The sequence below is a fragment of the Sapajus apella genome, unplaced genomic scaffold (assembly GCF_009761245.1).
Source record: "Sapajus apella isolate SASKATOON/1434 unplaced genomic scaffold, GSC_monkey_1.0 scaffold71, whole genome shotgun sequence".
Classification (NCBI taxonomy): domain Eukaryota; kingdom Metazoa; phylum Chordata; class Mammalia; order Primates; family Cebidae; genus Sapajus; species Sapajus apella.
In genome coordinates, this window is record NW_022437011.1 from 6,024,303 (window position 1) to 6,048,358 (window position 24,056).

The 24,056-nt window shown below is 50.4% G+C and overlaps 1 protein-coding gene and 1 long non-coding RNA gene across 2 annotated transcripts in view; one reads left to right on the forward strand and one right to left on the reverse strand.

Moving 5' to 3' along the window:
• Positions 1 to 21: 21 nt before the first annotated feature.
• LOC116531529 lies at positions 22 to 15,779 on the forward strand. Its single transcript, XR_004260471.1, has 4 exons — positions 22 to 86; positions 11,209 to 11,334; positions 12,532 to 12,628; positions 14,384 to 15,779. It is a non-coding gene; the product is annotated as an uncharacterized LOC116531529 (long non-coding RNA).
• A 3,992-nt stretch (positions 15,780 to 19,771) lies between these two features.
• The window catches only part of TRPC7 (transient receptor potential cation channel subfamily C member 7), a 148,162-nt gene continuing 143,877 nt past the window's right edge, over positions 19,772 to 24,056 (reverse strand). The window contains exons 11-12 of the mRNA XM_032250356.1: positions 23,911 to 23,986; positions 19,772 to 21,088 (exon numbers count right to left, since the gene is read on the reverse strand). Coding sequence (XP_032106247.1) covers positions 20,919 to 21,088; positions 23,911 to 23,986 — 246 coding nt within the window. The 3' untranslated portion in view covers positions 19,772 to 20,918. The remainder of the gene's footprint in view (positions 21,089 to 23,910; positions 23,987 to 24,056) is intronic.

Below are 24,056 nucleotides of genomic sequence, written 5' to 3' on the forward strand. Positions count from 1 at the left end.
ACAGGGTCACAGGAGGACTGACGGGCAAAGACACAGTTACAGACCTCTGAACAGAGCCGCAAGCCAAACAGGGACAAACCGTTGAGGTAAGGAAACCAACTCAGAGACAAGGCTCAGCCGAGCGTGCACACTTGCCCTGCGTTCGTTCCCCTCCTTGACAGGCTCCCTCCAGGCATGGCCTGGTTTGCTTCAAGTGCTCACTGGCTGCTGGGTAGCTCAGGCCAGGCACACGACCTCCAAGGGTGTGTAGATGCGCCCCCAGACAAGAGTATTCAAGCCGGGACTGCTTCCATGGGCCTCGTGCCCTCTCCGGCTGCGTCCTGCCGGTCTGTGTGCTTCCTGCACCGTGTGCACGAATGTTCAGCTCCCCTTTGCCTGTCCTGCCTGGGCGCAGAGGGGCAAGAGGAGGGCATGGTACTGGCAGTGGCCTCCCACCCCCCCCCCACCCTTGGCAGCCCTGGAAAGGCGAGGTGGCCAGGACAGAGGCGGGCAGTCAGTTGGATTGAGTAGGGAGGTGTCTCTTTTCTCAGGAGTCCAAACTGCTCACTTCCTCTGAGAAGTCTTCCAGGCCCCCCACAATACAGTGGGAACCACTGCCCTGGACCACCACAGCCCCTGCTCTTCTCAACAAGCACCTACCTCTTACCCCTGGTCTGTCATTTTCTTTCAGGGCCAGAATTAGGGGGAGGTGGGTGAAAAGCCTAGGGCACAATACCGAATGAGACACTTGCTCTCAGAGTCTGCAAGTGTAGGGTTGAGACCGCCCCAGATGCCTCCCCGCTCACCCTAGACCCAGCCCTGTTGTCTGGTCACTTGTCAGAGACTCTCAAAGGGTCAGCGAAGTTCACATCTGTGTCTTTTTCCTCTTTTCCTCTTCCCCCATCAAGGGGTGCGGTACTGGGGAGAGCTTGGTGACACTGGCTGAGTGAGCCAGTAGAAAGATGAGTAGATGAGTTCGTTATTCTCTCTTCCCACTGCACCTCATGCCTGGCCACCAGCATAACAAGAACAACCAGGGTGTGCAAGGCAGACCTGGGCCATAGCTCATCCTCACAAATCCCTGCTCAGCCTGGCAGAATCACCTCCGTGAGCTCTTTGTCTAAGTTGAAACTGCGGTTCCAAGTCCTGACTCTAAAGTGTTTGTCAAAGAGGTATACAAATGCCCTCTTCGGTGTTTTTCACTTAGTCCCACAGATGGGCCTGTGGGGGTTTCAACAGGGCCTGGCAGGATTCAACACTGCCCATCTACCCAATCACCATCCCAGATGGGATCCCCCTTGGTCCTGGGGAGCTGCCTAGTCTGCTTCCAGGGCACAGGATTTTAGGCCCCTCCACTTGGCTGCTGCCACAGTGCCTCATTTTCCAGATAGCAAAGTTGGCTCTGAGAGGGGCCAGGGCTTATCTGTGTTAGCACAGGACAGCCACCATGTATCAGTGATGTAGCAGCAGCAGTGGCAGTGGGCCGCTCAGGAGATGAGGGAGTCCCTTTCTCTGAAGACTTAACCTATTTCAGACAGCATTTTTCTCAGCCAGCAGGATAGAGAACATTATGTAAAACCAGAACAGGCTTTCTCACCAGCACTGTCAGGCATGGGGAGACTCAGGTGGTGTGTTGGATGGAGGGGGTTTGGATGGAGGAGATGTTCCTGCTGTCAGTAACTTCTTGGGTCCTGGGAAGGCAAGAATGCAGGACTTGGGTAGCTCAGTTTGGGGTTTGGCCTTGAATTTCCTTCTGGGGTCTATATGGGAAGTGGCATGGCCTGCCTTCCCAACTTTCTCTCAGCTCCATGATGACCCCAGGTATGAACCCAGGAGGGGGGCTTCCTAATGCCAGGCAGCTCAGTTGGGAGGCTCTAAGTGGAATCTGGGGCAAGCCTCAGCCCTTTGAGCTGTAAAATGTGGGGTGATGGTAAATAAGTGTTTTTCTGGTCCTCCTCTGGAAACATGCTGTGATTATCCAGGAAATGGTGTGGAGCAGGGTGTCTGCAAAGGGTTTGGTGTGGATGGAAGGTCCCTGCATCTCCACTGCTCATGGTGACAAGACAGGGATGGTGGTGGTGGTGTAGGGCAGGGAAATCTTTGAACCTGGTGTCCCCAACACTGCTCATTCCTTCCCCACAGCTGCTGCTGTTCCCATGCTGCATTTTATAGAAATGACACATGCAAGGTCTCCCGCCTGTGAATGAAGAAGCTGGGGCTCAGATGTGGGGAGAGGGGCTCCAGAGTCCATGCCTTTAGCCACTGTAATGAGCCAGCTGCCATGGCAGAATGATTCTAGTAGATACCGTTCCCGACTCTCTTACCACAAGCTGAGCTCTTGGGGGTGGGAGCTTAGCATTCATCTTTCTCCCCACAGCAGCCTGTGATAGGCACTGCTGTCACCCTCATTTTCTCAAGGAGAAAGCCAGAACCCAGTGTCACTTGCCAAGATCACACAGCTGGTCATGGTGCAGGGGACCCTCCAACTGTGGTCTGTGCCTTTCCACTCAGTCTGACGCCACGTTTTCTAAAGAGAAACTCAACGAAGAGCATGTGGTCAAACTGCCTTCCCTTTTAGTACAGTTGGAGGAGATATTTTGCCTTTTTGGGGGACCCTGAAGTGGGAAGGGTATGGTTTCTTTTCTGAAAGATGTTCCGGGCCCTGAGAGGGCAGTCACGTTCCCTGCACATCCCTGGGCAGGAAATTAAACAAGGCTGGTACTGAGTAAATGCAGAGATGAAGTTTACACAGCTCTTTATACAAGCCAGAGCGACCTTCCATTAAGGGAGCTTTGTGTACCCATACATTTAAGTCTTTGGAAAAGATTATGAAAAGGCGCTTAGAGGTTGGCTTTGACAGGCAGAGGTCACAGGGCTGGGACCTCAGGGCAACCTCTTTCCCATTATGTAGTTGTTGAGTGACACATGTTCCTTCCCTGCCGACCTGTCTGCGGAGAAACCGAGGGAGGCAAGGCAAGGGTGCCTTTCCTGCCAGCGAGAGCCATTTGGCAGCTGTTTAATGGAAACTTGGGAGCCTGGAAGCATTAGAGCCCCAGGATATCATAAACTGTGCTGTGCAGGCCTGCGGTGCCTGGTGGAGCTATTTCTGTTTCTTCCGCACGCCAAGGGAATCATTATTAAACTACTCAGCGTCACGCAGAAGCTGGGGGTGAAGATCAAAGGTGAAAAGTTGCTGTCTGAAGGTTGGAGTTTGTTGCTGCTGGCATGGGTTTTCCCTGTGTGGGTGTAGTCTGCTAGAAAACGGAATGGCCACTTCCTCTGAGAATGCTGATGATGCCCTTGCTTGCAGAACTGTTTTGTTTGTTTTTCAAATCATCATCCCTGGAAATGGCTTTCTGTTTGTTTGTTTTAGATGGCTTTGGCAACCATAGTTTTTGGTGACTTTAAGGTTACATTTTAGAATGACTTTTTTTTTTTGGAGATAGAGTCCTGCTCTGTCGTCCAGGCTGGAGTGCAGTGGCATGGTCTTGGCTCACTGCAACCTCTGCCGCCTGGGTTCAAGTGATTCTCCTGCCTCAATCTCCTGAGTAGATGGGATTACAGGCACCCCCCACCACACCTGGCTATTTTTTTTTATATATATATATATATATTTTTAGTGAAGATGGGGTTTTACCATGTTGGTCAGGCTGGGCTCTAACTCCTGACTTTAGGTAATCCGCCTGCCTCGGCCTCTGTAAGTGTTAGGATTACAGGTGTGAGCCACTGCACCAAGCCTAGAATGACCATTTTAAGAACTAAGTGGTGCCAGGCCCAATGGTTCATGCCTGTAATCCTAGCACTTTGGGAGGCCAAGGCAGGCAGATCACAAAGTCAGGAGAGTTCGAGACCAGCCTGACCAAGTTGATGAAACCCTGTCTCTACTAAAAATACAAAAATTTTCCAGGCATGGTGGTGCATGCCCGTAATCCCAGCTACTAAGGAGGCTGAGGCAGGAGAATCGCCTCAACCTGGAGGTTGCAGTGAGCTGAGATTGTGCCTCTGCACTCCAGCCTGGGCAACAGAGTCAGGCTCCGTCTCAAAAATCAAAGAACTAAATGGCAAGTAGCACAAGCCTAAAAGGAAGGAAGCAGCTTTCCTAATGAGAATAGTCTATAGGAGTCTTGGAGAATGGTCTTGCCAGAGCTTTCAAAGTGGCTGCAGTTTGGTTAGTGGAGTGGGGTAACTGGAGAGCGTATGGGGCGTGAGGGAGAAAGGATTCTGCAAGGAGAGAGCTCCTGAGCTGGCTTTGTCTCCTATCCCAGAAAGAGTGCCTCTGGTTCTGTCCTTTGGTCCTGCCAGCCTGCCGGTTTTTCGCCAGATCAGATGATGGATGGAGAGAGTCAGTTTTGAGATTCACTAGCTTGGTGAATGGTGTGCCATTTATTTTTGAATCAGGTCTCACCACTCATTAGTTAATACCTCAACATCTTTCTCCAGGATCCCAATGACATGTGCCCTCATCTGCCTCTCTGCGTCCCCTTAGCAGTATAACCTCAAACCAGGTCGGTTACAGTGACCCAAGGCTTGCAGAATCCTGAGACTGATAGACTGATTGTCAACCCCTGGGCCCAATCACCTCACCTTCTCTGGCAAGGGCAGAGGTTTGCATAGTGGTGAAAGTGCATTCCTCCTGCTGTCTGAGTTCAACTAGGGGTGTTGGGTGGGGTCATGGGTGGGGTCATTGCATATTAAGGGATGTGCCAACACTCTGGCCAAGAACTGAAAAGGAGCCTAAAGCTGGGATAGAGCCAGTATATGGCCAAAGACTGGGAACAGGACTGTTGTTTGGGATCAGTTGCCAGGCTCGGGGCACCTGGTAGTCTAGCTGGCATCCTCAGGTCCCTGTCCCTGGACTTCCAGGATAGGGGACTGGGCTTTTGTGGTTACACTTATGGAGAGACTGGGGGCCAGAAGGAGTGCCTTAGACCCAGAAATGAGACAGGTAGCAAGGCTGGGAGCAGGTGTGTGGAGTTACTTTAGAGGCCCTGACTCATCTGTGGCACTGATGCAGAACTGCTTCATGGGAAGGTCTGGAACTTGGTAGTGAGGCCAGGGCAAAAGAGCTCCTTCAGGAAAAGTTTTTTTTTGTCTAGGGTTGCATTTTCTAAAATTTGGCATGAATACTTCAAGTGGGATGCTGTGTTACTTTAAGTAGTGGATGGGTACAGCATTAAACATCATGAATCATAGAATGACAAATTTCTGTATTTTAATCTTGTTTAATTATTCTGATTACTCTAAGAAGAAAAATTCAGTCTGGCTCAGTGTCATCTCAGGTCCTCCAAGAAGCACATGCAGGAGATGTATTAGGGGAAACAGCTGCGATGGATAAAAAGGGGGCAAGAATAAGGGGCAGCAGGGAGAGCCTCAGGTCACAGTATTGTTCTGACCCCTGAGAAGGAGAGGAAGGAAGGACTTGGTAAGAAGAGCCTTAAGCTCAAAGTGTCTCGGCCTGGCCGTAAGGAGTTCTTTTTTTTTTTTTTGAGACGGAGTTTCGCTCTTGTTACCCAGGCTGGAGTGCAATGGCGCGATCTCGGCTCATCGCAACCTCCGCCTCCCGGGTTCAGGCAATTCTCCTGCCTCAGCTTCCTGAGTAGCTGGGACTACAGGCACGCGCCACCATGCCCAGCTAATTTTTTGTATTATTAGTAGAGACGGGGTTTCACCATGTTGACCAGGATGGTCTCGATCTCTTGACCTCGTGATCCACCCGCCTCGGCCTCCCACAGTGCTGGGATTACAGGCTTGAGCCACCGCGCCCGGCCGTAAGGAGTTCTTAAGCAAACCCCAACTGTTAGGAGCCCCCCTGCCAGGCAGGATGTATAAAGCTGGTGGCACTGTTGCCCTTGGTAGCCAAGCATGGAGTCATCTTTCCTCTGCTGAGGCTGGGGCTGGTGACCCTTTGCAAAAGGCTGTCAGGTCCTAGAGGAAGAGGCAGGTACCAGTGTTGAAGTTCCAGCAAGACTCAGACCTCTAGGAAGCCTTCTCTCCCAGCCTTTGACCCCAACTAACCCTTCCTTTCTACCTTCTCTTTAGGGGATGGACCCAGGCAATCCCCACCTGATGACTGTTGGTCTTGACTGTGTGCCTCACATTCAGAGTCTTCTTAGGGCAAGAGTGATGTTCTTCTAGGGTTGGGCCTCTGAGTCTGGACTGAAGTTGGAGCCCAGGGTATCAAGCAGACACCTGTGTGGCTAGAGCTTCATGTCTGTGGTCAGCGGTGTCAGGCCCACGTGTGTCCTGAGCCGTCATCTCTGCTCAACCTTCTCCTTCTTCTTGCCATCAATATTTCCACAGGGCTGGTTACTGCCCAGGCCCAGAGACCCATTGCCAGAGACTGAGATTATAGCTGCCTCTTGTCTTTCACTCACCCTGTGGTCCATCCTTAGGGGCAGTTCTAGGTTTTTTGGAATCTGCAGCTTGAACATCTTAGGGGCCCTCTCTGAGAATAAGAGCAAATAATTAGATTTTAAAGTGAATATTTATTTAGAATGAGATATGGAATCAAAATGAAATGAAAATGTAAAAAATCTGACAAAGCTTCAAAATAGAAACAAAACTATCCAGATTGGCTTTTGGCCACAAAGGAAGGACTGGGAAGGGACATCAGTCTCCACCTTTTTAGGGTTCAGGGACAGGCTGGCTGGGAGGCTGGGAGGCCAGGGAATGGTCCCGTTGACTTGTAACCCCACCCATAGCTGGAGGCAGGACCAGCTAGAAAGATTTGGTCTGAGTCAGCAAGAAGCTCTAGGACTGGGGACCTGCCTTTTCTCTGCATCCTCAGGAGTCAGTGGTCTGGGCCAGCTGTGGGGGGCTGGGGCTGGGAGAGCCGGCAGCAGGAGGTACAGGCTTGCACTCTCCTGAGCTGGGGGCTTCGGCGGGCAGCTAGGAGCCTGACTTCCCTCTCGGGATTATTCCTGGCCCTGCAAGGACAGGCACCTGCTTCCTACTTACCCCATCCCTACCCAAACACCAGGTCAAGCCTACAGACCCAGTCCTCTAGAGAAAGCTCTTCTTTCCTTTGAGGGGTCCTGTCTTCCTGGGCACAAATCCTGAGGTTGCTTCCCAAATTAATGGGCACCTGGGATCGGAGAGACATCCTTTGGACAACGTTCACTCTTTATGCCCATCCCCGCCCGGCATATGCACTGAAAGGATAGGGAGAATTTCTACCCTTGACTAGAAAGAGGAAGAAAATCCAGGTTTACAAAATTCAGGTGCATATTTCTCCAGGGTGTGAAATTATGTTTTCTTTTCCTCCCAAAGTTCAAAAAGAAAATCCAACCACTTGGTTTCTCTTTGATAAAACTACTAGGGATCTTTGTTCTCTTGTCTGGATAAGTCCCTCCCTACAGCCACCCACCACCAGCTTCAAACCTCGCCCCTGGCTGCTGTCCAGGCAGCTCTCATTTCTTTCCCAGTCTTCCCTCCCGCTCTGTCACTGGGCAGCACATGTCACGGGGTGTGGCAGAACTGTGACTGGTTGCTCAGCAGCCCCAGGCAGAAGGGGCTATGGATATGGTGTTGGGCAGAAAAAGCCCCCTGACCAAGTAAGTGGTGCACATTGGTCATCAAAAATCTGGGGAAGGATCCCTTTTGCTCTGTGAGTCCTTGATGGGGAGGAAGGGATGAATATGCCATGTCCTGATTCATGAGGAAATGTGATTATTTTAAAAAAGTTTTAAAAGAGAACTGAAGCTGTCCTTTAAAGTGGCATTTTAAAACCTAAATTGGAAACTACGTTAGCATTGCCATTTTATGCTGAGGCAAAAGGAATTCAACATGCTCCTCTCAGCTCCCAGGTCAGATGAGAGATTGTCTCCATCCTGGAAGGCATTCTCTGCACTCCAGTTCTGCTGGGGAAGGCGCTTCTCCCGCATCCTTCCAGCAGGAGGCTGCTTGTGGGCTGCCTGTGGATGAGAGGAGTGGGCTGGATGGCCCCTCCTAGAGAAAGCCTGGCCCCTTCTAGAGAAAGCCTGGCCCCTTCTAGAGAAAGCCTTTAAGATGATACTCCCCCCGAAGTGGTTCTGGGATTGACCAGTGAGCGGATGGTCTCAACATCTCAGCTAGAACCAAACTGGGAAAACAAGAAGATACTTGAGGTTGTACAGGGCTTTTTAAGATAAGAAAAGCCACCATCCATCCTGGCCCTCTCAGCCCTGAATTCACTCATCCAGGCAAGAAAAGCATCACCCACAGCTCCCCAACAGGAGCTGAAGGGCTGGGGATAGCAGTTCTCCAGGGACTGATCTCAATTTCTTTGCATGGGATTTCTCCCCCAGCCCCTTCAGAATTACCTGGCATGGTTTTAAAAATGCAAGTTTTGGTCCCTAACCTCAGAGATTTCAACCTAGCATTTGGAGCTGCGAATGGGCATATACATTTGTGCATGATATTGTGAAATATTAACCAAGGCATCCCCCTGTGTTTCCTGACACCTGTGGTCCTTCCTGGCAGCCAGACAGCGGCCAGACTGCTCAATATTAATTGCTTCAGGGAAGGGAGGAAGTTGCAGGAGTCAGCTAACAAAACAGTCAAATTACTGGCTTTTGAGTTTCAAAAGTCTAGGCCTGGGTATAGGTTTGGAGCAAGACATGATGAGTAAGGGCAGCGCTGTGGCTCAAACACATGTTACCTTTGGGCGAATTACAGAAAGGTGCCCTGTCCCTAGGCATGTTAAATTTCCCTGTTGTGGAGCGCACACACTGCTCAACTTTCTATGGCAATCCTGCATAAGAGCAAAATTTCCCATCTCTAAAGTTAGAAAAGAATCTCCCTGATCTTGGGGCAGGGTAGAGCAGGAGGTGAGGAGAACAGAGTTCATGGGGACACAAGGAGACCTTAGATGTAAGTAGGTCTCTGAGAGGGGCTAGAAGAGTTTTCTGCCTTGGGAGAGATGACAGAAGACCAGATAGTTTGGTGGATCAGGATGCAGAGGAAGATGGTAAATATCTTTCTTAGGTAGAGCCCCCCAGAAGCCCTCAGATCATTCCTGCAAGCTCACCTTATACATGCCTGTGTTATAAGTAAAATTTCGATGCCGTAAAAGAAATAGCACTCAAAAGATAAATCCTCCCAGCAAGGCAGTTTACTTCTATAGAAGGGTTCAGTGCACGGGTGGAGCAATGATGGCCACTGCATGCTTGCACAAGGGGGGAAGAGGTACTTATACCTGACAGGGGTCGTCCCTACTGCTGTGTCGTTCCCCTATTGGCTAGGGTTAGACCGCATAAGCTAGACTAATCCTGATTAGCTATTTTAAAAAGAGCAGGGGTCTGAGCTGGAGTTGCAGGGTAGGTGTTTTGGCAGGAAGGATGGTTACGGGTGGGGGATGGTGGGGAGACCTAGGTGACCAGGATGAGTCAGGATGGAGCCAGGGGGAGGGGGAACAGATGTGAACTGCTGATTAGAACCGGTGGAGAAGGTTGTTTACTGGAATTACAAGGAAGTTAAACTTTAAAATAGAGAATTAAAGAGTAAGAGAACTGAACATACTGACATACTGATTCTTTGAGGAGAAACTTGGGGTTCACTATAACACCTGCAAGCTCACCTCAGTGTGCATGAAGTGCTGAGGGGCCACAGCAAGCTGCCTCCAGCTCCAAAATGATTTGAAGACAGAAGGGCTTCTGAGTCAGTGCTCTGAGAAGGGCGTGAAAGAGGCAAGCAGGCGTTCTGAGGCTGTCTTTTTGATAGGAATGAGGTTCTGTGCAGCAGCGACCCACAGGACTGACCTTTGGGAAGCAGATAGGCAACAGAGGTTTGGTGGATGCCTGCATAGGCAGAGAGGGCTGTGGGTGGGATGATCGCCTGCCTTAAGCCTGTGGAATTTATCACAGGGTCAGGAAAGTGGGGGTGGGACTCAGAACTGAGCTGAGATTTCTACCACCTCCGAGGAATGAGGGGAAGGGGGCTCCTAACAGAGATTGACTAGTAATCTTTCATTTCTTACCCGCTTGAGTTTGTGGATTAGATTTATATAAATATGTAAAGAGAACCACAAGCAAATACCTCCTAGTAATTATCTCTGGGTGGCTGGATTAAGAGTGATTTTCATTTTCTTCTTTTCTGAATGCTGAGGTTTTTGGAAATTTCTCCAGTGACCATGGTTTACTTTTGTAATGAGAATAACATTTTTAAAGAAACAGTATAAAACAAAACAGCAAAAGTAATTTGCATTTTAATTTTTCTCCCCTGTCTCCTGGGCCCTCTTGCTTCCTTCAGTCCCCTCTGCAGAAGCCTGGGCACTGGCTGGGAGGTGGGCTGGGGGCTGGAGGGGACGGAGCAGTGTGCTGGGTTGGGAGTCCTGGAGCCCTGGGCCTCGATTCACAATGACAGCGGCAGTAACATCGCAAAGGATAATTTTCTACCCTCCCTGCGCCCACTTGAGAGACAGGAGGAAGAGAACCCTCTCATCATTTTTGGCTTCCTGGAGATGGTCTCCTCCCCGCAGGTGGGAGGGTCCCGCCGGGCTCTGCTGACTTAGAGGGAGAGTGGGTTGGGCTTGCTCACCGTCCAAGCTCCTGAAATAGCGCCCTTTCCCGGAATCGGCTTCTCTGGTTCCTTAGACCCTTGCCTCAGAACCTCACTCTGAATCAGAAGGGAAAGGACCACCCTTAAGGGCCCCAGTAGGACCATTTGGAAAGAAAGGAAAAGGATGGCAAACCAGCTGGGCCTCTTTAAAGGATCCCCACCTGGGAGGGGACAGGGATGAAAATAGAAGCAAGCAGGCAGGAGGGGGAGGTTTAGTGGGCTGGTGGGAGAAGCCTGCTGATTATTAAAGAGCGAATTACCTGGGTCTAATTATGCACGCACAAGCAGCACATTTCCTCCTGATACAGATCGGAAGTGGCTCAGTTTCAGTCACAAAGAGTAGAAAAGGCTGATAGAAATAAAAGACAAATCTCAAATGTGAGGGACGCCCCACCCCCCACCGCCACTGCCCTGTGTCTTTTTCTCCCTCTCTGCCCTTACCCCACGTTGGTTTAGTTGGGAAGAGGAGTGGAGCCCCCACCCCACCTCCTTTTTAATTGTCCCCGGCTCCGTTTATTATCGATACTAATAAATACTGAAATATATTATCTATATTAATAAATATTGATATACGTCATCTACATTAATATTATCTATAGTAATAAATTAATAGTCTGTCTTTCTCTCCACACACACACACACTCTCTCTCTCTCTCTACCCCCCCATTTGCTCCCTGCCACCTTTGTCCGCAGAACCCGTTGGCACAACATGGGATGAGGCCGTGTCCGCCCCACCCTGGTGCTGTAACGCCAGCGCACCCTGGAAGCCTGCTGTCCTGGGCAGGTTGTCCCCCTCAGCGCTCTGCTTTCTGACTTTAGGTGAGTTCTGAGTTCCGGGGAAAGAATGGGAGCAGAATTTGCCCACGCCCCAATTCAAGAATGACATTTCCTTGCCTAGGAGAAACAGGAGACAACATGGAGACAGGGCCATCCCTGGAGCTGGGGTTATTAACCCAAACCCTTGTTAGCACTGGCTGTCTCTTTACTATGAGTTTTTAACCTAATAATGCTGTTGCATCATGGAGATGCAGCATAGGAAAAGGTGGAAGTGAGCTATTCACCCTTCCTTTTTCCTTGGTGCCTTCAATGCTTTATCCCTTATCCTTCTGTGTGCCCAAATCTTTATTTTCCTTTTATTATTTATTTATTTATTTTTAGAGACATGCTCTCACCCAAGCTGGCGGGCAGTGGCGAGATCATAGCTTACTTCAGCCTTGCATTCCTGGGCTCAAGTGATCCTCCTCCCTTAGCCTTCCAAAGTACTGTGACTATAGACATGAGCCACCACACCTGGCCCCTGATCTCACATACCCTTCCAAAACTGGATCAGTCCCACCTTAAGGAAGATCAGAGAACTAGCTGGAGCATTGGCCCAGTCATAGGGGGCAGTCCTTTCTCTGGTGTCCACCAGTCAGGTGACCTGATAACCATGCCATCTGGCAAAGGGCCTTCTGTGGCCCGTGTTCAAATATAGTTGATCATCAGAGTTGTTTGGAGGCCTCTTAAAATAGAGGCTCCTAGGCCCAACCCTCAGCCATTGAATCTACATTATCAATCTGTGTCAAGGGATTCTGAGGGAGGAGGTCCCAGGACGGTATTGGGAAATACCCCACAGGAATGTCCCTCCTCCCCAGGCTGCCTGCTAGGGACAGTGTCTCTTCATCTGCTGCCTAGCTTAAGTGCATTCCTCTCATTCAGTTCTGTTCATTGGCACTCATCCTATGCTCAGTCCAGTTTATGGACCCAGGACCCCAGGAATTGAGCTTCCAGTTCATGCTCTACTTACGCTCTTTCTATGAAAAGGGGATCTTGAATCCTGCCCTACCCATATCACTGGACTGTTGTTTTAAATAAATGAAATAAGGGATGCGAAATTGTTCAGAGAGCTGTAAGATTAGAAACTGAAGGGGATGTTATTGTCCATCAGGCAACAATTCACCAACTGCCTTGTGACCTCTCCTTCATATTGCCCGCCACTCTTGTTAAAATCTCACAAATCTGCTTACCTATTCCCAGGCTTGTTCCTTTTCTCTTCAGTGAAACTGCAAGCTCCTCAGAGTTGGAGTTCATTGGATCCTTCCAGCCCTTCGCACACTGCAATACATGAGCTGAGGTGTGACTGAGTTGACTGGCTATATTTAGCTTGTTCAACAAAACGTGCATCCTTCTGGGATGGCCAGAACTACTTTTGCGGGCGGTGGGGTTGGGGGGGAGGGGCAGTTTCCATTGGTGTCCAGACACAGTGTTTCTTTTTAAGTGTATCAAAGCCAACCTGGGGAGGTTGGAAACCCTGACTGTGGCTTCATAAACAACTGCTGATTTGCATTCACAGGCTGCTGTTGTTTGAGGCACCAGGCCTTATAATTCAGAAGTAAATCATTCTTTTGGGATGAATGGATGGGACTGATTACTCTCCTACAGACAGTCTAAAAATGGTATGAAAAGTTCTTGGATCCTTCCTCAGCCCCTCTGTTTTAGTTATTACCGGGTCACATGCCACCTCAAAACTTCATGGCCTAAAGCAACAACACTTTATTATTTCTCAGGATTTTGTGGCTGACGAAGCTCAGCTGGGAGGTTCTTCTGCTCCGCCGAGCTGAATCACTTATGCAGCTACACTTAGCTGGGAGCTTGTCTAGGCTGGAAATGGAAGAGGACTCTCAACCTCCAAGATTTCTCTCTACACAGCCTCTCAACATTCAGCATCCTAGCTGAGATTCTTGATAAGGGCTGGCTTGTGGTAAGACAAGCTGTCCTGGGCATGTGCTTGTCAAACCACTGCTTGTGCTATACTTGCTAATGCTCCATTGGCTAAAACAAGTCCCATGACCAAGCCTAGCATCAGTGGGGTAGGGGAACACATAAGGGCCTGAGAACTGGGAAGCATGTTTCACTGGGGCAATGGATGGTATAGTTCACCACAACCGTCTTTTCCTGTCTTTCTTGGGAAGTCACCCAAATACTTCACAGAACAGAACAGCAGCCATGCCAGGCATTTGTGTCTCTTTGGGAAATAGAACATCTGCCCAGTACCATGTGTCTCCCCTGGGACCCAGTGCTGCTGGCCCTGCTGTTCCCTGGCTTGGTGGCCTGCGCTGTGACTTGGGGGAGGTTACACAGACCCAGACTCCTCTGCTCTGTGCCAGTGGTGGCCCATGCCCCTGGGTGACCTCAGCTTGGGAAGAGGAGACTCCGAGGCCTGGCAGGAGGGCAATGTCTCTGATTTTCCCTTCTGCCTCTTGCACATGCATTTCTGATGGTGGCCTCTGTGCAGCCTGTGGGAGTCCATCCCTGGTGATGAAGCCACCGACATCTCCTTCACATCTCTTTGTGTTGCCTCTAAGTCTTTGCCACAAAGTAGAGGCGCCTCATACTTGGACCCGTGTGGGAACAAGTATGGGGCCCCTCTACACCCCTCCTCTTCTTTCCTTGTGTCTGTGTGCCTAGGCACTTGGGCCCAGGTCCCATTCTCACCTCCAGATCCCCCTCCTTGTCTCTGCCTCTGCATTGGGGCACCAAGGATGACTAGCAACATCCCGTGGGTGAGCTTAGGGCACACCTTTAGTCCTTTTAGAGTTACCAGGTGTCTGAGCCCTGGGTGGGTGCACACGGGCTGTGTGGGAAGTGACCGTTCCCTTGGTTTCCTCATATGTTTGTGTTCTCGTCTCATACCCTTTGATCCCTGTTTCAGAAAGTATCCCTTATGTTTCACTTTGGGTTGACTCTTCCATGTCATATGTAGGCAGGGGGAGTACAGGCTGGAAGGTCTTTAAGAATCAGGAAAATGCTGTTTTTATCCTTTGGAAGAAAGACTGACAGTCTGTCCTGAGTGACTGGAATACTGATCCATGCCATCCTCTTCCTGCAGCCTCAGCACAATGGAAACAACTCACCTCTGAGCTGGTGCTTGGGGACACGAGGCTCGGAAGTCCCAGGACAGAACATCTGTGTTCTTTGAGGGAAAATATCATGAGAAGACAACTCCATGGCCTTTGCCGAAGCACAGAATATGCATTCTGTTCACACTGGTGGTGACAGACAGTGATAGTACTGCAAGCGTCTTTATGTAATGATGAGCCTAAAAGGCAGCCTCGGCTCTCAGATCGAATGTTCACCTTCACCAGGGCTCAACTGGCTCCGGGGGCATCTGATAGAGTTCTGCAGTTTAGGAAGGTACCACTGGCTCAATTTTGCTGGAGTCCCCATTCTGTGATTGATTGGAGCTGAGCATGATACCCTCGGGCTGTGTTCTGTTCTATCACTGAGATGATCCAAAGTCACTTCTTCTCTCTCAGTGACTGACCCTGCTTGAGTCTGGGACAGTCTCTGCTCCCTTCCAGCACCACTGGTCTAAAAACCCTATGAGTCAGTTGTATGGCTGCTGACACTCATGCTGCTCTCAATGATCTACACTCATCAAAAGCAGCAGAAGTCCCCAAGACCAACATCACGTTGTACTTATGTAACTTGAATAGCCACTTCGCCAGCCTCTACCTACAAAATAAAGCTCCATGTTTCCTGTTAATAGCAGCAACCTCACCACCTAGAAGCTGGACCTGCTCACAGGGTCTCCTGGTTATTTCTGGAGTCTCCGAGGGGTGACCCCACAAACAAGGGTGGTAATGGTGGTCACCATACTGGCTGCCCTGTCACCCTCTCTGCTTTGCTCCCCCTTCACCTGTCTGCTACCTGCTGCCTCCATAGGTGTTGAGAGATGTCTCACTGGGATCACTGTCCCTACAGAAATGCCCAACCTGCCAATTCTGGGTCTTCCCAAAGCTGGCAGCTGGGCAGAGCAGAAGGACTCATCTCTCCCACCCTGAGGTACATGCATACCCTGGGCCACACAGCAGTCCTGCTCTGCCCCACAGCCTTGCAACTTCTCTCCCAAACATTTTAACCAGCTTCTGTCCCTTATCCGTTAAACAGCATCTCACCACATCTCAAGAAAAACAGTCCTGGCACTTTCTGGCCCTCCTTCCTTCAACCGCAAAAGCTTAAAACCAGCCCCAGGGTTGGGAAGGGTGACAAAGTCATTGCGCCATTTCTGTGTTCATCAGGACTCCGAAGACATAAATGACAGAAACCCAGAGCAAATTTGCGTAAACAAAAATGGGACCCATTTGGTGGGGAAGCTAAGAAGGTTTCTGGAACAGGTCACCAGCCCTGAGGAAGAGCTGCAGGAAGCAGGGCCTTGGGGTGGGCCCCACTCGGGGTCAGCGGCCCCCCTTCTGCTTCCCTCTTGCCCTCCTTTTCTCTTCTGTCCTCCTCCCCCCATCTCCTCTTCTCTCTTGCCTCTATTTCTCATCTTTGACTTCATTTGCAGACAGTCCCTCTCCATGTGGCAGAGGGGTGTCCACTGGTGTCCCAAATTCATATTCTCCTGTTCATCAACCCTGCTGAAGAAGGACTCTTCTTTCCCGGTGGCTACTTATATAGAAAACCAAGAAAATACCAAGAGCAGCTCTGTTTGTGTCTGCTGTTGATTTTGAAGGTGGGGGCTCTGGTTGGCTGCCCTGGAGTTAGGTGCTAGACATGTCTGGGGTACAGTGAGATCTGTTACCAGCCAAAGAGGGGGTCACAGCCAGTAGTACCAAGCCTACATGCTCCATAGCCCACCCCCTCCTCTCTCTGGCTTCTGTGCGGGCCATCTCTTTGCTTTATCCCTGGATAAGGCACTGGAGTGGTGGGGGTGGAAGTGGCAAAGTTAAATATGTTGTCTATCCTACCTAAAAGTGACTTGTTACATCTTTCTTTGGCATATTTAATTGTCTTCTTTTGTCCTGTTTCCCCAGCATGCTGCCTGTCTGCTGGGCGGGGTGGGGGCTGCTGACCTGAGGGGTGTGGGGTCAGTGCCAGGCAGCAGCCTCGGTGTGTCAGCCTCCATGGGACACTTGGGCCTCTTCAGGCAGTGGCACAGCTGTGCCACCTCCGTGTCAAGGCACAGTGGGCTCTGCTTTGCCCAGTTATTTTTAACTCAGATACTCTGAGGACATGAAACAGGACTTTTAAAATTTAGTGTAAGGAGAGGACACGTTGCCCCTGCCCCAGCCCAGGAGAGCCTCTTCCTTCCTCTTCTCCCTCCTAGTGCAGGGGAGAGGCTGACAGGAGGCAGCTGGGCTGGTCCCTGCTCATTGTAGAGGAGGTGAGGCAGTGCGGAAGGCAGAGCCAGCCAGGCCCCGGTTGCTCTCAGCGTGGGAGCACTCCCCTCCCTCTGGGGTCTGAGCCCCTCTGCTTTCCCACCTCGCCTGGTTCCTCTCCTGCCCAGTCTGGGTAGGGGAGAACTCATGCTCCTCAACTCTCCTTTCTCTCAAACTCTGATTCTTCCCTCATCTGACCTCTCCCTTTTCTAAAGCCTCAGGCCTGTGAAACCTGCACATCTTAATTTTTTCCTGCCCTCTGTCATTCCTTCCCTGAAGCAAAAAGGGAATTGACGGCATTGGGGAAACAGTGGGGAAATACCAGGCCGAAGTGAGCGTCTGGACCTGCCATTCCACAATGCCGTCCAGCTCATGTGGGCCCTACTCCCAGGACGGGGATGAGGTAGCATTAGCCCAGCTCCTGCTGGCTCTGCCCGGGAGACCGGGCTGGAAGTGGCTTCACTCCTGTGTTCTTCATCAAGTTGATTGACATCTGTGCGTCTCTCCTGGAGCTCCTTCCCTTTAGTACTCCCACCCTGCATGGGATACAGGAAACAGCTGGGATAAACATAGCGTGGAGGCGTGCCTGCCTCTGCAAATGAAGCTCCGCCTGGCTGCCAGCCTCTGGGGCTCTCAGACTGCACTTTACAGACGCAGTCATGGGCATTTTGAGAAGTTATGGGCTCAAGGCGGCTTGTTTGTAACCAGATACTGCGTGCTCCTAAGCAAGGGAGGGTGTCAGTCTCCTTGTGAAGGTGTCTGGTCAGAGCTTTTGAGGAGTTGGCCCTGCCTTGGGGAAGCTCCCCTTGCCTGGCTTGTGTGGGCCAACGCTTTGTCTTTGGGCCTTGCTGGGAGGGAAGGAGATAGCCTCTGATGGGCAGAGGCGGCCACTGTGCTTTCTCAAGTGTGTGAGCATGGTCCTTTAGGAACAGCTCAGGGGACTAATTGGGGGCTTCTGCATGGGAAATGTCACTGTGATTTGTCAAGTCCTATTAGTGGCCATTGGAAGGTGACAAGACACTGGAGAACTCACTGCTTAACCACTGGATACCCAGGAAGCCTGGACAGGGGCTGCCACTCCCGCATCAGAGTGTGCCACGTTAGGGCAAGTAACTAGGCCCCCTTCCAAGCTGTAACTAGAAGGGAAATGGGTTGAGCTACAGCAGAGGATGGCTTATGTTTCTGCAAACTCACTGAATTTCCCAGGGCCCGATGATGCTGTCTGAAGGAACTTCAGAAAACTGGGGACTAGAAGGGCCCTGCAGTAATTCACAAGTAATTCAGCAAGAGTGGCTACTCTTTGGCCCTGTGCCAGTACTCAGTGGGGAACGGAACAGACTCAGCCCCCTCATGGAGCTTCCCTGGAGCAGTGGAGACAGATGCTGAATGCGTACATTAGAGTCGTAGACAGAATGATGGCAAGTGTGCAGAGCTGCAGGGGACAAATGGGTGCCTCTGGCAAGATGCACATCTTGGGGAGTGTTTGTGAACTTTCCAGGGAGGACCTGGGCCCTTTCTTCTCCCCATCTGCCCTTGAGCCCCTCTCAGTTTCCATTCCTCACCCTCCTGTTTGGGTTTCTTCAAGAGCTGCTTCCCCAGCCTGGCTTATTCAGCGTGGGCCCAAGAGATGGGGCAAGTGAGGGAGATTGTCAGTGCCTGGAAGATGACTGAGCTCCTTTCCCTGCTCAGGCTGCTGATCTCTGCTGGCTCTCAGTTCCAGACCTCTCCAACAGCTCTCCAACAAAAAGGGGCCCTTTTCTGCCCTTCCTCATGGCCATCTGGCAGCCATGAATTCATTCCTGAACTACCTTTACCTCCTAGACATGGCATTAAAACCCTAATGGATGGTACTAGTTTTCTTTCTCAGTTTTTAATTACTTAGTGAGACTGGTTTTCCTTTATAAGGAGTAGATCTGAGACAGGTTTGATAGGAAAAGGGTGACCCATGGTTTGAAAATGGGATTGCCAACTGCCTTTGGCTGAAGGCTGATAGAGAAATTGTAGAATGCATCTCAGAAGTGTTTATTAGCATCCTGATGAAGATAAATGACGGATCTGAAAGGCAGTCTTCCAGAAGTGTTAGCAATTTGTCCCCTGGATGAATCAATTGCTCTTTCTACAAAGCACTTCAGCCTCCCTTTTCAGAATCTGGGCTTAAAAAGAGAGCCCCACTGGATGCATATGGCTCTGTCCCCAGCACTTGGCAAGAGGCTCCGTACATAGCTGCTGAGTAAAGTCATTCATCACTTGTGGGCTTGCAGGAGGCGTCTGGATGGGCGCTTGCGAAAAGCTACAGGTGTTCTCTCCAGAACAGTGTACCATCGCAGGCAAGCACACAGCCTGAAGGGCACCTTAGGATTGGCAAGCTCTCTGAAATCCATCCTTGATCCTCTATGGGTCCTCCTCCTGGGCCACAGTTTATGTCTATCAAGCGCCCTTGCATGTATGGTATGCCCAGTACCCATCAAACGCTTCTGTTTCTGTCTTGCTTGAATACTAGGTGGTGGTACAGATTGGGTTGGGAAGGCCCAGGTGTGGAGCCATGTCTCATCTTCTGCTGCCTAACTGGGCTGCTAGGCGCCCAGCAAATGTTGACTTTTTCCTTTTTTCAGCAGTTGGGAAGATGTGGCAAAACAGGACCTATATTCCTTATGGCAGCAGTGAGCTGGGTGGAGTGTCTGCAGCCTGCTTTAGGTAGGGCACGGCTGTGCAGTCTGTCATCATCCCTCACCATCCCCATCAATGCTGCCACTAACCCCACTTCTATTTATCACATCTGATCAGCTGTTTTCTTATAGCAGAGTTAAGTAAAAAAAAAGTCCCTGAAGACAAAGACGTATTGTATATCTTGAAACACAAGCTCCCTCTTTCTATATATATGCACGTATATACATTTACACATACACACATGCATACACATATATATTTATTATATATTTATTTTTCCTCTTCTAGGACGTCTGCAAGTCATGTGAATTTGTAACCATAACCCTCCTGACAGGGTTGGTGTAAGGATCCGGTGGACTGATGGGTGCAAAGCCCAGAGCACAGTGCCTGGTACACAGCAAGTGCGCAGTACTTCTGGCCAGCCCTAGGAGTGTTTGTTTCCTTGGGACCAGAGGGCTCTTCTGGAAGCCAATGGCATCTTTGCATACTTGCTCTGAACGAGAATAGTTTGGGACTCAGCGCCCTCTGGTGGCTGCTCTTCCTACTCACACTTAGCCCCTTTGGTGGGGGGACACTTTGAGGCCTCATTCCTGCCCCTCCCCTTTCTTTCACAGGGAAGAAAGCTCTACAATGGGAGAAAACTTTCCACTTCTTCTGCATTTCCTTTACCTCCTTCCTGACCTTAGGTCTGGGCACAGGAGGAGGGGCTTGGAGGTGGAGGCTGGAGCTTCTGGGGATCCTGGCTGCACAACTCTCAGAGGGGTGGGGCCTTCCTTCCCCACCCTACCCCCACTGCACCGGCCCATTCTCCTCCCAGAGCGTCCCTGGGCCAGGGGTTCCCAAGGCAACCTCCAGACAGGGCCAGCGACTGGGGCGGCCCTGGCAGCGGCAGCGTATCCACAGAAGTTATTATGAGGTAATTTTATTTCTTTCCATTTTAGGTAAAAATAGTAAATACAAGATAATCTTAATAAAGGTAAAAATACATCATTTGGATTTTGTTGTTGTTTGCTAAACAGTGCTACCTACAGTACAGTTTTTGATTTTTAAACTTTTTTTTTTATATAAACAAATATAACTATTTTGCTATTAGGCTATCTGTGTTCTCATCTGGCACTTAAGAATAGATCACAGGCCACCTCCTGGTTCTGTTTGGATGTGTTGAGGGGTGGCAGGGAGGGAGTGAGAAGGGTTTGGTGGGATGAGGTGTTTGTCTTCCCAGGATACAACCAGAGCTGCAGTCCCATTTGCAGTGGGAGGGCACAGGTGTGCACCCAAGATGGCCTTTTCCTGCTCTGGCCACAGGGACAGGTTTCACTGCAGCTGGACCAAAGGTCTCACATGCGTCGGGGGGGCTCTTCCTCCCCTCCTCCCATGGTAGCTTTTCTTACCCAACTGCCTAGATTCACAGCAGTTCTGGGTCTAGACAGGCCAGTGGGCTGGAGATGTCAGTCATACTGCAAGAGACTGAGCCAGGAGATCCCCTTTGTGTCCTAGAGGAGTGGGCTAGGGACCCCTCCCCACCAGGGGTGGGGGCCAGGGCATCCAACCTGGCCTTGGAATGCTGGTAGAAGTCACAGATGCCGATATGGGCTGCTAAATGTCTTTGCCCTTGTTCACCCTCAGGTGGTCTTTGTTTAAGTTCTTTCCAAACTTCTCGCTGAGTTGTTGGATCAGGTCTGCCAGCTCACCAGTAGCTTGAGACTTTTCCTCAAGAAGCTCATAGCGCAGGCTAGAGATGTCTTGCTTGATTTCCTTCAGCTCGCCTGCAAGGACAGAGGAGATTTTGCTGAGTCTGAGCAGGTGGAAGCTGAGGGCTTGTCTCATGCGCATGTGGGCATGTGAATCCTTCCGGCGGAATGTCACAAATTATCCCTGGGCCAGCCCACCAGGGATAAAGGTGAGGCAAGGGGAGCTCTGTTTGAACTGAGAACCACCCAGCTCCCCTAGCACTGAAGGACACATCCATCCATAGAAACCACTTCTCCTCCCTTTCCAGGAAAACCTTTCCCTTAAGAGTTTGAAAGAGGTGTCAAGATCAGGGCTGTGAATTGTGTCTAGCGCCTGTTTCATAAAATGCTTATTAGGAAGTTTGTTTTGGAGTCATTAAAGGCAGATTTCAAGACTCCGAGCAACAACTCCATTAACTGGGGCACTGATTTTGATGAGCTATGTTTTGTTCTGTCCTTGTTATTTGTAGAGAAGAGAAACTCCCAGGAGCCTGTAGAGAATGGCTGGTCACAGCAGATGCAGCCATGGTAGCCATGGAGCTGACCAGCCTCCCGGGAGTGAGCGGGCCACCTAGCAGGGTCCACTCAGCCCATGCAAGCAGCAGCACCACCTCACTGACAGGAGCTGGGACAGTGCCTGCTGCCACCTCCTTCCACAATGAGGGACCACCTAGCAGGCAGGGACTTTCACTTTTATTTCCACAGCAAACCTTGCAGTTAGAAGTCTAGGCTGTGGGAATCTTCTTATTAACCACAAACTGGTTTCAAAAGGATCCTTCCTAATACTGTAGATACTGCACTTGGCTCATGTGGGAGTCCACTGTCTGTGGAAACATTACTTATCTATTTTTCAGGTGTGCTCTACATACATAAAAGGCAGAGATCTTAAAGGTACAGTGTGATCTATTTTGACAAATGGCTACACCCCCTATCATTTGTCAAAATATATTTTTTTTTTGAGACAGAGTCTCTCTCTGTCACCCAGGCTGGAGGACAATGGTGCGATCTTGGCTCACTGCAGCCTCTGCCTCCCAGGTTCAAACCATTCTCCTGCCTTAACCTCCCAAGTAGCTGGGATGATAGGTGCCCACCACTGCGCCTGGCTCATTTTTGTATTTTTAGAAAAGATGGGGTTTCTCTATGTTGGCCAGGCTGGTTTCGCACTCCTGACCTCAGGTGATCCGCCCGCCTCAGCCTCCCAAAATGCTGGGATTACAGGCATGAGCCACTACGCCCAGCTGAGTTCCAGGTTTTTGACTAAGTCTAACAGTTACTTCCTTGCACCAAATTGCCTCTTCCTTAGCTTCCAGTTTGACATTATAGCTGGACAGCAATCACTTTAGTATGAATCTGAATAAATGATTACATTTGTTTAGAGAGCTTAGTCATCTCCAGCCAGAGTCTAGGAACAATGTACCTGTGATTTACGTTGCAATATTTCTCTCTAAAAGTAAATAGTTCCCCCCATTTTTATCAGGTGCTTCACTGAGCCCCTGTTTCATGGTGTAATTTAAGTAGCATGACACCTGGGTACCCCCAACTTCTATGATGAATGATGTTCACCTAAATCAGTTACACACTGCTTGAGTGTGTAGGACAGGGGCTGGCTGGCATGATACATGGCCATTGTGTGTTTGAGACCTACAAGTAGGTAGGTAGGCTGCTGTCAGCCTCTAAACCATGTCATCCCAGGGACAGTTCAGTCACTGAGCTTCGAGCTGCATGCCGGGTACCCCAGGATGAAGCGGAGGATCACCCAATGACCAGGCTTTTCCTGTACTGCCCTTGGCCCGAACAAGGAGAACAGAAACTTCATTCACGGATGAGGCTATTTCTAAGTAGCAAATATTTATCACAGGTGTCTCATTAGTAACCTGGTATAAAGTAATTTGCTTTTCATTTAAGAGTAACTGCTTACAACCCAAACAGTGAAAATAATATAGTTGGTAAACCTCAGTGTGCATCAGAGACCCTTGGTGCAGTTTTCCAAAAGCAGATCCCCAGGCCCCACTTCCGAGATGCTGATTCATTAGGTCTGGGTGGGGTCTGGGATCTGTAGTTTTAACAGCTAGTTCTGAGGAGGGGAACACTTTGAGAAACCTACTGCTGGCAGTTAGATGCTGAGAACCTCGAACTGAGGCAGGACAGGGGCAGTGAGAAGCAAGCGGCGGCAGACCCTGAAGGCAGTGGGCGCCTGCTCACTGTATATGCACCGCGGAATGACTTTATTCCGAACCATCCTGCGCTTGAGGCACGAGGTTGGCTCAAGGCCACCATTGCTGTGGGAGGATGAAGAATGTCCTCCATTCCCAAGATGTTCCCCTTCTGATCCCTGGCGTTCTGCCTGTGGGTATAGTCATGTTCCCCCACAAAGGGGGAACTGAGGTGGCAAATAGAATTCAGGTTGCTGATCAGCTGCCCTTAACAGAGGGAGATTATTCTGGATAATCCCGGTGGCACCAATTCAATCACATGAGTCCTTAAAAGTGGAGGAGGAAGGAGAGGAGTGCGTCAGAGATGGGACGATGGAAGATGAGGCAGGGCAGGTGGCAGCATGAGGGTATCTGATGCCTGCTGCCAACTCTGAGGCGAGGGGCTGTATGCACAGACCAAGTGCTGGAGCTCAGGGCAGCCCAGCTGTGGCCAGCAAGGAAACGGGACAGGCCTGCAGCCCCGTGCAAATGTACTCTGCCAACAACTGAATGAGCAAGGAGACTGAGCCTCCCTGGAGCCTCTGGAAGGAGCCCAGTGCCCAGACAACACTGTGGCCTCAGCCCTGTGAGACCCGTGTCCAACTTCTGACCTGCAGAACCCGTGTTTTTTTAGGTCACCACAAGGGTAGAAATCCAGTCACTCACCTTCATTGACTTCGTCATTTTCTCTGTCCACCTGGGCTTTCAGGACATATCTTTTTATGAGCCGTTTCATGATTTTCTGAAATGCCAAGCAGGGAAGGGATCAGACAGGCCTGGCCTAGCATAGTGGCAGCAGGACCCCTCCCTCC